The following is a 14,916-nucleotide window of genomic DNA, read 5'->3' as shown; positions in this document are numbered from 1 at the left end:
CAAGTGTATAATTCGCTGGCCTAAATTGTATAATTCGCTGGCCTATTTCGCTGCAATTGTATAATTCGCAATCCTATTTCACTGCAATTGTATAATGCACAATTGTATAATTCACTGCCTATTTCGCTGCAATATTAAGTGTATAGCAAGAAGATATATGTTTTTCTCTCGCTTTATACAAAAACAGAAACACAATATATACACTTCTGTTGTATAAAGCTAGAGAAAATTGTATTTCACCGCAATTGTATAATTCACAATTGTATAATTCGTTGACCTTTTTCTCTGCAATATTTGAAGTAAAATGTTTGTAAATTGTATAATTAAGTGTATAACACGAAGATATATATTTTTGCATGTGTATATACAATTTTCTCTCGCTTTATACAAAACAGAAACAGAATTATACACTTCTGTGTATAAAGCGAGAGAGGCGAGCGAGAATGGAGAGTGGCGAGCGAGATTTCTGGGAGAGAGACGCTGGCAAATTTTAGCTAACGTTTGCTATGGAGCACAATTAAATCAAACCCTAGCTATTCCATTTATTTTAGGTTATTAGTTTGCTATTATATACAATTTTCCCATTAAAATATTCCTATTTAAGTTATATTTCATATTTAAAGGCATAATACATATATTTGGACCCTAAATCATAATGCACAAATAGGCACTTTAACTATCCAACTTTTAAACAAATAAACACATGAGTCCTACATGGCAAAATACACGTAGGACACCACATAGGACAAAAAATGACATGTAGGACGTGTGTGTCTATTTGTTTAATTTTATACAAGTTTACGTATCTACTAGTGCAAACCCAAAATTAAAGGGCATATATGTGATTCGAAACCAAGTTAAAGGGTATATTTATGTAATATGCCTTTAAATTATGGCCATGTAATTGGTTTTGTTATATTTACTATACTATATTTAATTTTATGCACTAACAAGTAGTAACAATGTAAATAAATTAAGAACTTTTTTTTTACATTATTGTGACTTTTTCTTTATTTAAAAGTAACATTATACAACAATGTATTTTTCAATCAGGTCTATTTCGATTTTGAAGATTCATAAATACGTACAATTTGATGCATTAAATATTGTGAGACTGTATTATAGTCTTCAGGGTGGCATTGGTTCTTTTTCAACAAGAATAGAGGATAAATAAACGTCCGGAAAATTACAACGTTAAAATAAGTATAGCGAACATGTACTATTGAAGAAACCTCCAAAACTGGTGAAATAATAAACTACAAATGATTGATCTATAGATAATACAACTCTGAATCAAGGCTTTGATGTACAATGGAACCAAGTTTTGAGGCAAAACACAAAAGGCTAGACATCTATGTGTTTGCTAAACAGCGCGACAAAGTTTCTTCACGTTACATTTCACATCTTCATCAACCTGCTTCTTCAAGTTTTGGTTTAGGCCCTCTGTCAAAGCTGATGATGATGATGTCAAAGAGGCCTTTAACAAGTTCAATGGTTCCAACTCGCCAACACTGATCATTTGCTCTTCAACATCATCGACAGGCACATTTAGTTCTTGGAGTAAGCAAATAGTTGATGAAGAAGACAGAGGCCTCACTTCCAAATTGTCCATGATGTAGAGAAGGGAAGGTTTCCTTTGTAAACTTTTCAACATAAGCACCTCTTAGATATTGCCTTATATCGTACAAGCTATGGATTTCCGATCCTCTTTCATAGATCTGCAATACTTTGAATAGGGATTTCTTGGATATAGCAGCATGGTTTTGCAATGATCTAAGAACAGGTCATCTTCCTCACTGAGGTTTTCAACACTTTGGTACAAGTTACTCATACAACCAACAACTGTTGCCAATCTGTGTTATGAAAATCAGAAATCACTGGTTGTAATAAATCATTCAGAAACACAAAGTAACTGAGATTTTTAGAACCAGTAAATAAGATGAACAGAAATTTATTTGTAAAAAATAATTAAATCTGTAAAACTTACCAGAATCTGGAATACTCTTATTGATAATTTAGGAAGAAAATCAAGTCCACTGAATTCACAGTGTCCCCTTAAGGAAATTATTCCCCTCTAGTATCCGAGGTTTGATTTGGAATATAACCTCCCAGGGTAAAATGATCTTAATCAGTAGAGTATAGATACCAAAAACTCTACTGTCAGCGAATCAATCCACAGCAGGAAAGTACACGGAAAAAGATGTGTTTTTTTTTATGAAGAAGGAAGATCAGAAAATTCGTAGTCAAATATTCTGAAGAGTGAATGGTATTTATAGGCAAGAATAATATATTCTGAAAGGTTGCTACCCTTTCAGAATTGACACGACCATTAATGAAAGGTTGCAAACTTTCAAATGGTATTGACTGTTCCTGAAAGTTGCAACCTTTCAGAACAGTCATGGCGGGAAATTTTGAATATAACGGAAAAACGGATCACTCGCGCGGATCCGAGTCGGGTCGGGTTAACTAAAAAGTTGAAAACATTTCGGTTAAATTCTGTTATCAACTAATTTATTGACAATAATTTTTGGCCATTTAAATTAATTAATAAATAATTAAAATAAATTTTGTCAAAAAAATTATCTCTCGATCATTTGCCAAAGCCGAAGCCGAAGCGAGCGACTTCGACGGCGCGAGGGGGGTCCTTCTTTCCAACCCTTTTAACAATTAATAGGAGTGTTTATTTATTTAAATTCTCCTATTTTCATTTCCATTACCGATGAGGGACTATTACCTTACTGATTAAAGCATTAGAGGACTTTTCAAGTTCCCAACCTTTCAAGTTCTAAACTTTTCAAATTCCTCTCCTTCCCTCTATTTCCCATCAATTCTTGCTACATACCCAACAACAACTCCATCCTTCGCTTTAATGAGTCGTATTATTGTTCCCATTGGTAAAGTGAGAAGGCATAAAATCTACTCCGCATTCAACTGCAACAACTTGATCCTTATTTTCATCCACCAGAAGCTTCAAGAGAAACTCAGATTCTTGCTTGTTTTCCATATTAAAGCAATCAACTGGTGATCCGTGTTACGAGTAATTAGTCAAGAACCAAGATAGCATGAACAAAATAATTTTCTGGCTTTCAGTTGAAGTCAAACATAACATGATTTTTGCAAACATGCTTCTAAAAGATATTAAATCAACAAATCACTACACAAAGGGATGATTATAAGGATATAAACACGCATTCCAGATTCCAACATCCTAATACCACAATAATTAAATGACAACATCAATGATAGGTATAATCACACAAGTAGGAATCTAAAAAAAATAGAGTGTTCACAGACCTTAGATCTATCGAGTTATAGAGGTTAATTTTGATAGACTCTTAGACTCAAGTGTTCCCCAAACATTAATTTAATACCAATAAATCGATAATGTGATTGAATTATGTTACGTTTGGATTTTGAACAACCCTAATTACAATACTCCTCTACACATTCCAACTTAAATACTAAAAACTGCCATAATAATAACAAAAAGGAGGAAGAAGAGAAAATTACCAGGTTTATTTGACATATTTTGATATGACAACATAAAAAAAATTAAAATGTTTTTTTTTTAATTTTTTAATTTTAAATTAAATGTATATAAACTATACTAAAATGTTTTTAAATTTTATGTGAAAAGTTAAATTAAAGAACTAAAATGAAAAATATATCAAACAAATTAAATGGAGAACTCATGCAAAAGGCCTCCACAAGGGTTGTGCATGATATGGTCGATACGAATTACCATACTATACCAAACCTTTTAATACCGTGGTTTATTATTATGGTATACATTTTAATTTTTTTTTGATAATCGGTATGACATCTGGTATTTAGAAATGACATACCAAAATATTAAATATCATACCACAAGTTATGTAGTTCATAATAACGTATATACTATTATTATTATTATTATTATTAAAATATTAAAAAATATGTAACCTAGTATTAGTATTTAGAAGTTGGAACTTTGATTATTCTATTTTGATTTGAATATAATTAATTAACAAAAGGAGTTGTTTGTGCTATATTTTGAATATATATATATCTACACGTAAAATGTGTTAGCATGATACAATTGAGACCTTTTTTAATTTACGAAGTAATAATACTATATTATACGAGTATATATTAATCAAAGTTGAACAAATTATGATTACCAATCATACCGTAAAATATCAAAATCGAACTTCAAAATACCAAACCATATTAATATAATATTTTAAAAACCAAATAAAAAAATTATAATATCGAAACTTTCAAATATTATACCATGTCTCCATTCAGTACGGAGCTACCTGTCATGAAAGGAGTTCAATTAGATTTCTTTCATTGAAAATTATTATGCACAAATAGGGTAATATGATATTTTTATGCATTGCGTGATCCTCCTAATCTAGGAAATAATTTAGGGGCCATTTGATAGTAGGTTATGCGGGCATTAAATCATGTGCAAGTAATACGCCATTTATTCTGATTTATATATCATTATTTTAGATTTTACGAGTATTAAGGAACTAAGTAAGTTTATTATTTTATTATTATTTTTTTTGAAACTCAAGTTTTCAATCAATGAATATGAGTTAATTTATTTTGATTATTTAAGTTAACCAATGAACATGAATCATTTATTAAACTTTTCTAAGTTGGTCAAATGTATATTTTCAAGGCTAATAACTCACAAGGGTAAACAAAAAAAAAAGGAAAAATATGCTAATTTATGCATTAATTTTATGAAATGACAAGTATTATGAATCAACTATTTATAAAGAGAATTGACATATAAAAAAGAACGAAGACAAAGTAACATTTTTTATAGTTAAATATGAACTAAATTATTCCTGTATGAATTTAATAATATGTTAGGTTTGTTGTTTAGAAATCCACATAAGTGCATACATAGTTTGATTCATAACAAAAATTAAAGACTTCTAAATAAGAAGAGGCCGGCCCATCATCAAATTAAGCCACAAAAAAAGGAGTCCAGTTCTGTCCTAGCGCAAAGACCCAACTAGCTAATTTTCCCTCATCGCCTATAGAGAAAAGCCATGTGGTATTTATATTGCAGAACCTTATCAGTGTAGTTTGTCCCTTCGGGGACATCCGATAAAATTGGAACGATACAGAGAAGATTAGCATGGCCCGACACGCACAAATCGAGAAATGGTCCAAATTTTTTTTGCCACACAAACCTCTAAAAGTAGTTCAGGAAACCAAAGTTTTGAGACTTAACGTAACAAGTTAGGCAAGTGAGTGCAAAATACAATGAGAAGTAACTGCAAAAAGTTAACAACATGTATTTGCTAACCAGCACGATGAAGTTTCTTCGCACTAGACATCACATCTTCGTCTCTCGGCTTCTTCAACATGTGGTTTAGGCCTGCTGTCAATGCTGATGATGTAGACGTTAAAGAGGCTTTCAGCAAGCTCAATGCTTCCAACTCGCCAACACTGATCATTTGCTCTTCAATATCATGCAGAGGAACATTTAGTTGTTGGAGTAAGCAAATAGTTGATGTAGAAGACAATGGTCTCACTTCTAAATTGTCCAGAACATAGAAAAGGGAAGGTTCCTTTGCAAACTTTTCAAACTCACTACTACGATTACTACCTACGGATTGTCTTGGATCACTAAAGTAAAGTTCAAACCCTTCGTTAATCTGCAAAAGAAGATTCTTGGATTTATGGTTAGGGGCTATACCAGGCTTGAGTAATATCATCTTAAGAGTCTTCTCATGTCTGTGTATATTCATATCTGGAGGCGGCGTATTAAACCATTTTGAATCTAAATTCTCCACACTTTTGTACAAGTTATCTATGCATCCCAACCCAGAATTCCCTTTTAAAACATCTTCAATTGATCCTAGAGGAATCGTCAAGAAATTGAAGAGAGAATCAACAAAATCATTGCCTGCTTCGGCACACAAGACCATGTTTGTAGACTTTCTTACTGTTAGCTTCAGCTCCAATTTCTTGGTGTTATTCCTAGTTCCATTTTCAGAAATGGACGATCCAAACTCGGTCATTGTGATAGTGTCTACTCTTGCCCTTTTTTGTTTTTGCTTGGGCAGAAACACATCAGACAAGGGAGTCTTTGAGATCAATGAACGCACAAGTAGATGAATCACCTAAATAGTCGAGAAAAGGTAATGTTACTAGCTGCAAATGGCGATATATCAAGCATGTAGAACATACAAGCAACCACATAAAGATACAATTTTTATATCAAGAATTCAGATGGTAAAGGATTATATTACCTCATTTTTGCCAATTTCTACATGCATCTCCTCGATTTGATTCATATCACTCAGGCCAACATTTGAAAGCATCTGAACAAGCGAGCTTGGAGAAGCAACCTTGACTTGTAAACCGTCAGTGATTAGAAATGATATCCCTCCTTTAAGAAACACATACGCATCGCCACAAGTATTTTCAACTGAATCTTTCAGAAACGTCTCTTTGTTATACTTCCCATTACATTTGCACTCAACATCCATGTAATAACTGTTGTATCGACAATTTGAACACTTATAATACTTAGACCCTGAATCATCTAAGTTCACTTTTAACTTCATGCAATATTTTGGATATGGATTTATCGGATTCAGTAACAAGGTTTTGCAATGCTCTATGTACAGATCTTCCTCATCGAGGTTTTCAACACTTTGGTACAAGTTATTCATACAACCAACAGTTCCAGCCTCTGCTTCAACGAGTCGTATTATTGTTCCCATTGGTAAAGTCAGAAGGCTAACAAGTATGTCCATAAAATCTACTCCGGTTTCAGCTGCAACAACTTGATCCTTCTTTTTATCCACCAAAAGCTTCAATAGAATCTTAGATTCTTTCTTCTTAACCATTTTGAGGTAGCAAATGCCTAGCTGATCCAGGTTAGAACACCGATAAAAGGAAGTAAGCAATGTTCAAATGACACGAACATGGGAACAGAACACGACACAAGTTTTAGCACACTTTTGTATATGCAAATATGTTTATGTATTCTATTAAAACCAACAAGCAATTATCCAAATGGATGATTATAATTACATAAACATGCATTCCAGATTCCATAAATACTACAATAACATCTTTTATCAAATGACAACTCCAAATTATGTGTCTTAGTGATAACACCAAATTTAAGCATAAGTCCAAAACTACCACTCATTCCCTTTCGATTTACGTGTATTAGCTTAAATGGACTCGATCACTAATACAAAAATCACACTTTTGAATCTTATAATCTTAAACTAAAGATTACAGAATATATCAAAATGCCTTTTGAATCTTGTAATTTGGTTAAGATATGCCAAATTCCACCAAGTCTAAATATGCTATGTGAGATGTTACAACTAAACAATCACTCCCTCCGTTTCAAAAAAACAATGATCTAATTTTTTTGAAGAATGTTTGAAAAAAATGACTCATTTAACAATACTTTGGTGGACCAGATAAAAGGATATTTTAATACAATTGACGTAACTTTAAAATATATTAAAGTCAAATTAGATCATTCTTTATGAAACCAAAAAAATACTAGATTGACATTCCATAATAAACAAACTAAACAAAATAAATTCAAACATATATAAGCCGCTATTTCTTCCATTGAAAGTAGGTAAAAAAAACAAATTGCATAAATAACATTTCATATTGATTATTCCGTGTTTATTCTTCAACATTCTTTATCTTCATCTCTTACTCATAGCCACAAGCCCCATAATCTCTACCCCGTGAATTCATCTCTCACAGTAATTATCTAGATTATATATAAATCTATTTAAGCATAATATTTTTTACTTTTAACACAAAAAAAAAATGTTGCTGAAGAAGGAGAAGTACCTTTGTTGGGCGTCGCTTTTGCTTCTTCTTTTGAGCATGGAAAGAAACTATTTGTCATATTTCTAGGGCTCCATTTTATACTAAAGTTTTTTAAGGCCTCACTGTTTATTTATTTCCCGCTCAATTTTACATTTCTTATTTCCCGCTAAATTGTTTTAACTCTTTTATTTGTGCCTAATTCTTACCTGATACTAGTATAATTTATTTAGACCATTTCCAATACAATACCAAATTTTATACTAAATTCTATCTTTTTTTGAGTAAAATTTGGTGTTTTGAGCTCCAAGCCTCCAACTCACACCAAATTTGACGTGTGAATGGTGTAAAACTGTGTAAACTATTACACCGAATAACTTTTTAAATATTATAATATTATTTCATTATATAAACTTTTAATTAAACACTATATAAATTGTATGCATTAATTAAATTTTTTGTACATTTAATTATTTTTTATGTAATGTTTTTATAATATTAAGTTTAGATATTAAATTTAGCTTTTTTATAAATGAGTAATACATATAATTTATGTAATTAATTTTTGATAGACCTCTTAGAATCAAGTATTACTCAAACATTACTCCAATACCAATAAATCGATAATGTGATTGAATTATATTACGTTACGATTTTGAACAACCCTAGTTTCAGTACTCCTATACATATTCCAACTTAAATTCTAAGAATTGGCATGATTACAAAAAAAAAAGGAAAAAGAAGAAAAAGTTACCAGGTCGATTTCTTCGTAAATGAACTCTGATGAAATATACTCTGATATTCTATAACTTAGGGTTTCTTTACTCTCTTTTCCCGCTCAAATGGTCTTATTTCCCTGCTAATGAGTGATTTCCCACGAAAGATTTACTCACTCTGTTTAAATTTATTATTCCCTCCCTTTCAAAAAGGATGTCTCTATTTCCTTTTTAGTTTGTTGCAAAAAGAATGTTCCCTTTCCTTTTTTTTTTTGGCAACACTTTAACTTTAACTTTCTACGTGGCATGTTTAAGACCACAAGATTAAAGGGCGTTTTGGTACATTTGAAATAACTTTAATTTAGAACCACAAGATTAAAAAATTTTCTTTCTTTTTTCTTAAACTCCATTCCAAGTCAAACTACACTATCCTTTTTAAAACGGAGGAAGTACATATTTTGATATGACATAAATATATATATATTTTAGTTTTGTAATTTTAAATTAAATATATATAAACTATACTAAAATGTTTTTAATTTTATGTGCAAAGTTAAATTAAAAAATTACTAAAAAGAAAAAAGTTAGAGTACTATATTTATACACTAAAAAGAAAAATATATCAAACAAAATAAAAGATCATATACAAAAGCCTCCACTTGGGGGTGTGCATGATATGCTCTATATCGAATTACCATACTATAACAAGCCTTTTAATACCGTGATTTTAATATTATGGTATATAATATATATTTTACTTTTCTTTTTGATAATCGATATGGTATTTGATATTTAGAAATAACATATAAAAGTATCGAATACCATATCACGAATTATACAGTTCATAATAACATATATATAATTATTAAAATACTAAAAAATATGCAACCTAGTATTAGTATAAACTTTGACAATACTATTTTGATTTGAATATAGTTGATTAACAAAAGGAGTTGTTTGTGCTATATTTTGAATATATATATTTCTACATGTAAAATGTGTTAGCATGATACAATTAAGACATTTTTTAATTGTCTAAGTAATAATACTCTATTACACGAGTATATATTAGTCAAAGTTGAACAAACTATGGTTACCAATTTACTATACCGTAGAATATCGAAATCGAACGTCAAAATACTGAATCATGCAAAACTAAATTAGTATGGTAATAATATAACATTTTAAAGGAAAAAGGGTCAAATATGCCCCTAAACTATTCAATTTGGTTCACTCATGCTCTCGCCGTCCAACTTTTGGTCCAAATATGCCCTTATGGGTTAGTTGTCATGTTGGACATATCCAACTTATATTTCATTTTTTCGAATGCCACATGGAATTGTCATGTCATTTTGACCTTACCCCATGACATTTATTTAATTTTTATTTTTTCGGTAAATCCCGAAAATGAGTAATTGATTAATAAAAAATAGGAAAGATATGAAAAAAAATATAAAATTAATGCCAAAAATTTACAAATAAATATAGTAACCTTAAATCTAACATTTCAATATTTTTTTAGATTTTTTATTTTTCGGTAAATCTCAAAAATAAGTAATTGATTAATAAAAAATATGAAAAGTATGAAAAAAATATAAATTAACGTCAAAAGTTCACTAATAAATATAGTAACATTTCATTCTACATTTATTTAAAAATTTTATATTTTTCGGCAAATCCTAAAAATGAGCAACTTATAAATAAAATGGGAAAAATATGAAAACAAAATAAAAAATTTACGTCAAAATTCACAAATAAATATAGTAACCTGAAATTCAATAATTTCAACAATTTTTTTTTATTTTATATTTTTTTCATATTTTCCTATTTTTTATTTGTGAATTTTGACGTAAATTTTATATTTTGTTTTCATATTTTTCCCATTTTATTAATAAATTACTCATTTTCTGGATTTGCCAAAAAATATAAAAATTAAAAAAATGTTGAAATTGTTGAATTTAAGGTTGTTGTATTTATTTTTAAATTTTTGGCGTTAATTTTATGTTTTTTCATATTTTTTGTTAATCAATTACTCATTTTGGGATTTATCAAAAAAAATAAAAATTTAAAAGAAAGTGTTTAAATTGAATTTAAGGTTACTATAATTATTTGTGAATTTTTGGCGTTAATTTTATATTTTTTTCATATTCTTTCTATTTTTTTATTAATCAATTACTCATTTTTCAGAATTCATCGAAAAAAATAAAAACTAAACAAAATTGTTGAAAATCGGTCGGATAATTTATTTAAAAGGGGGTTGATTTATGGGTCGGATTAGGTGTTTATGAGTCAGAATATCTTTCCATTTTCATATAAATGTCATGTGGTAAGGTCAAAATGACATGACAATTCCATTGATATTTAAATAAATGAAAAATGAGTTGGATATGTCCAATATGACAACTAACGCCCATAAGGGCATATTTGGACCAAAAGTTGGATGGCGAGGGCATGAGTGAACCAAACTTTAAACGGATGGTATATCTAGACCTTTTCAAATAGTTTAGGGGGCATATTTGACCATTTTCCCTATTTGAAAAATCGAATAGAGAAATTACAATTTCAAAACTTTAAATACCATACCATGCCCACCCCTAACCATTCTTTATGAAAAGTATCATAAAGAATACATTTTACATAATTTTAAATTGTGTCAAATCAAACTAAATCATTCTTTATGAAAAGTATCATATTAACATTCCAGAAAGTAAATTTAAACATACATAAGACGGATTCTACCGTTAAAAGTAGGTAAAAAGCAAATTCCATAAATAACATATGCTCCTTTTTATACTAAAGTTTTTTCCTGCTCAATGTTACATTTCTTATTTCCCGCTAAATTGTTTTAGCTCTTTTATTTGTCCCTAATTCTTATATGATAATAATACATTTATTATCGACTATATATAATGATAGTGAAAAAGAATTATAATTAAATTAGTTAAAGGTAATCGTGGATAACAAATTTTATTGAATTTAAATATGTAAAAGAATTGAATTATATAAAATTCAAATAAATATTGTGGATTATTAATGTAATTGATTAATTATTTAAGTTCAATATAAACGAATTGAATTAAAGTTCAGTTTAATTGGGCTACTCCGTTATATTGGACCTCAAGTGATGAGCTCATGTTTCTAAACACAAGATGTGGGTGTTCGGTTCTTCGGTTCGATTTAATTAAATTTTGATTTGATTCTTTGTTATTCGATTTTAGAAAAGTGTGCACCATATTCCAAATCAAACTAGACCGGTTCGGTTCGATTTAGTTTGATGTTTTTAAATTATTTTTCGGTGTGAATAAAAATAATGAGAAAAATATGATAAAGTAACAATTTTCATTCAGTTCACACTTCAAACTTCAAAATAACAACTAACCGGTTGTCTAACAATAAAAGGTAAGAACATCGATTTCTTGTTCACACTTCAAAATAATAACACAAAATGATAAAATCATAAAGTAGAAAGTGAAAACACCAAGTTGTTGCGGTTTACTATTTTGTTATTTAGATTTTTGTTATTTAAGTTTAGGCTCTAAATATAAAAATTGAAATGGACCAAGTAATGTTAAAATTAAGTAATATAATAAATATTTTTAAATTTATTTTATAAAACTTCGATTCTTCGGTGCACCGTAGTTTTGGGACCCTTACACCGAACTCGAAATCAAATCACCGAAGTTCTGGAATAAAAAAATATCAACACCGAATCGAAACACCGAAGAACCAAAATTTTTCAGTTCAATTTGAATTTTTCATATTTATACACACACCCTACCCAAAATGTCCTTACAGTTCCAATTTAGTGTCAAATGTCAAATGATGTGGTATGTCAAATCAATTGAATGAGCCAATATGATTAGCATGTCTAGCCAAATTGAAGGTCAATGAAAATGTGTCCCGTGAACAAGTGACATGTTTTGACCAATCAAATATGGTCATGAATCTGGTTAGTTGAAAAGAGTTACCATATTCCTTTCATGCTATAACTATGAATAGGGATTTTCATAATTCAAATTAGGGACCATAAAAGCTCATGGATCAAAAACTGATTTCTCTACAAGCATTCAAGTATCAATCTACAAGTTTAAAAATCAATATGAATTCAAGCTCAACAACTAAATTTAAGATCAAGCTTCCGACCCCTTGAATGCAAGTACAAATCAAAAATTAAGTCCATCAAGATTCAAAAGCATGCTCAAAAGCCCTTGAATTTATATTTGAAAGAAAGAACTATAGGATTTATTAAGATTGTAACACTCACTATTAAATACTGCAATTGCTTCGATATTCAATATCTTTTTTAGCACTATGAACATTTTGTTGCGGAAGCCAAATATATAGAGAGTGATGCAATCACAACTGCTATATCTAAATGTAGCTAATAAATAGTAAATAAGACAACAACAAAAAGAACACCGGGAATTAACGAGGTTCGACAAACTTTTGTTTTCTTTTGCCTACTCCTCGGACACAACCAATCAATATTTATTTCACTCCAAAAGAGTACAAGTGAAATACTACAAGAGAGAAAGGAGAACAAATGCCTTAGGAGATGTTAAGGCAAGTTAGAGGTGTGTTACAAATGAATTAGGAGCTACCTATTTATAGGAGTGATGTGTTACAAATGAATTAGGAGCTACCTATTTATAGGAGTGAATTCTTCCTATTGATGTCATCCATGACATCACAATATGTCAAAATGTCAACATTTACCTTGTGAAATCAATTTATGGTTCACCTAAATTTCACCTACAAAAGTTGCTATCTTGACTTTTATACCAATGAAGAATTATCCTCCTAACTACCATATCTTCTCATTAATCCATTTTTGAATCTTGTCAAATTTAACAAATCTCCACCTTGGCAAGATTCTCCATTTTCAACTTTCTCTCAACAACAATTTTGATTGTGTCTTCAACCCTAATCTTCAATGTTCAACAATGTTGATCAAGTTCAAACAATGTTGAAACTTGACCGCAGTCACCACTTTTGTCAACATATCGGCAGGATATTCTGTAGTATGAATTTTCTACATTATGACTCCACCATTTTCTATGATTTCTCGTATGAAATGATATCGGACTTCAATGTGCTTCGTCCTTGCATGATAAACTTGGTTCTTTGCTAATTGAATAGCACTCTGACTATCACAAAATATTGTGATTTCTTCTTGTCCAATACCAAGCTCTCTAAGCAATCCATGAAGCCAAATTGCTTCATTCGCAGCCTCTGTAATTGCCATGTACTTTGCCTCAGTGGTAGACAAAGCAACTGTTGACTGCAAAGTAGACTTCCAACTAACTGGTGCATTTGCAATAGTGAAAACATAACCAGTAGTTGATCTTCGTTTGTCCAAATCACCTGCATAATCTGAGTCACAATATCCAACAAGATATTGACTATCTTTCTGCTCGAAAACCAAACCAACATCTACAGTATTATGAATATACCGTAGAATCCATTTTACAGCCTGCCAATGATCCTTTCCAGGATTGTGCATGTACCTGCTTACAATTCCAACAGCGTGTGAAATATCTGGCCTTGTGCAAACCATTGCATACATCAAGCTACCAATAGCATTAGCGTATGGTACTCTTGACATATATTCTCGTTCAACTTCATTATTAGGTGACATAGCATCACCAAGCTTAAAATGAGGAGCAAGCGGAGTGCTAACTGACTTCGTTTTTTTATTCATACCGAATCGCTTTAGTACTCTCTTCAAATATTCCTTTTGAGATAAATAGAGTTTCTTTGAATGTCTATCTCTTTTTATCTCCATGCCAAGAATCTTCTTTGCCTCACCCAAATCCTTCATCTCAAACTCCTTTCTTAGTTGAATCTTTAGCTTCTCAATTTCCTCTTGACTCTTAGAAGCTATCAACATATCATCAACATATAGGAGAAGGTATATAAAGGAATTATCTTCAAGCTTGCGCAAATACACACAATGATCGTATTTGCTTCTTATGTACCTTTGCTGCAATATAAACTTGTCAAATCGTTTGTACCATTGTCTAGAAGATTGTTTCAATCCGTACAATGATTTTTCAAGTTTACACACCATATTTTCTTTTCCATCAACTTTGAATCCTTCTGGCTGAGTCATGTAGATTTTCTCTTCCAAGTCTCCATGTAAAAATGCAGTTTTTACATCCAACTGAACTAGTTTCAAATTTAACTGTGCTACCAAAGCCAACAAAACTCTAATGGAGGAGTGTTTCACAACTGGAGAAAACACCTCATTATAATCAATTCCCTCCTTTTGAGCATATCCTTTGGCCACCAATCTTGCTTTGTAGCGAACATCTTCTTGGTTAGGAAATCCTTCTTTCTTTGCAAATACCCATTTGCACCCAATTGCTTTCTTGCCCTCTGG

The 14,916-nt window shown here is 30.5% G+C and overlaps 1 protein-coding gene and 1 pseudogene across 2 annotated transcripts; one reads left to right on the top strand and one right to left on the bottom strand.

The window, feature by feature from the left end:
- Positions 1-5,087: 5,087 nt before the first annotated feature.
- LOC114074106 lies at positions 5,088-5,178 on the top strand (annotated as a pseudogene).
- Positions 5,157-7,924, bottom strand: LOC107029859. 2 transcript variants are annotated; one of them, XM_015231307.2, is made up of 3 exons: positions 7,843-7,924; positions 6,258-6,881; positions 5,157-6,128 (listed from the first exon to the last, which is right to left on the bottom strand). In XM_015231307.2, exons 2-3 carry the CDS (start codon positions 6,858-6,860, stop codon positions 5,304-5,306), a joined length of 1,428 nt encoding a protein of 475 aa, XP_015086793.1. In that variant the 5' UTR covers positions 6,861-6,881; positions 7,843-7,924; the 3' UTR covers positions 5,157-5,303. The 2 variants fall into 2 exon arrangements, with proteins under 2 accessions (XP_015086793.1, XP_015086794.1); XM_015231308.2 differs by having other exon boundaries at positions 6,258-6,877; positions 7,843-7,881.
- Positions 7,925-14,916: the final 6,992 nt, after the last annotated feature.

The sequence above is a fragment of the Solanum pennellii genome, chromosome 9, assembly GCF_001406875.1.
Source record: "Solanum pennellii chromosome 9, SPENNV200".
NCBI lineage: Eukaryota > Viridiplantae > Streptophyta > Magnoliopsida > Solanales > Solanaceae > Solanum > Solanum pennellii.
This window is presented reverse-complemented; position numbering and strand designations above follow the sequence as displayed.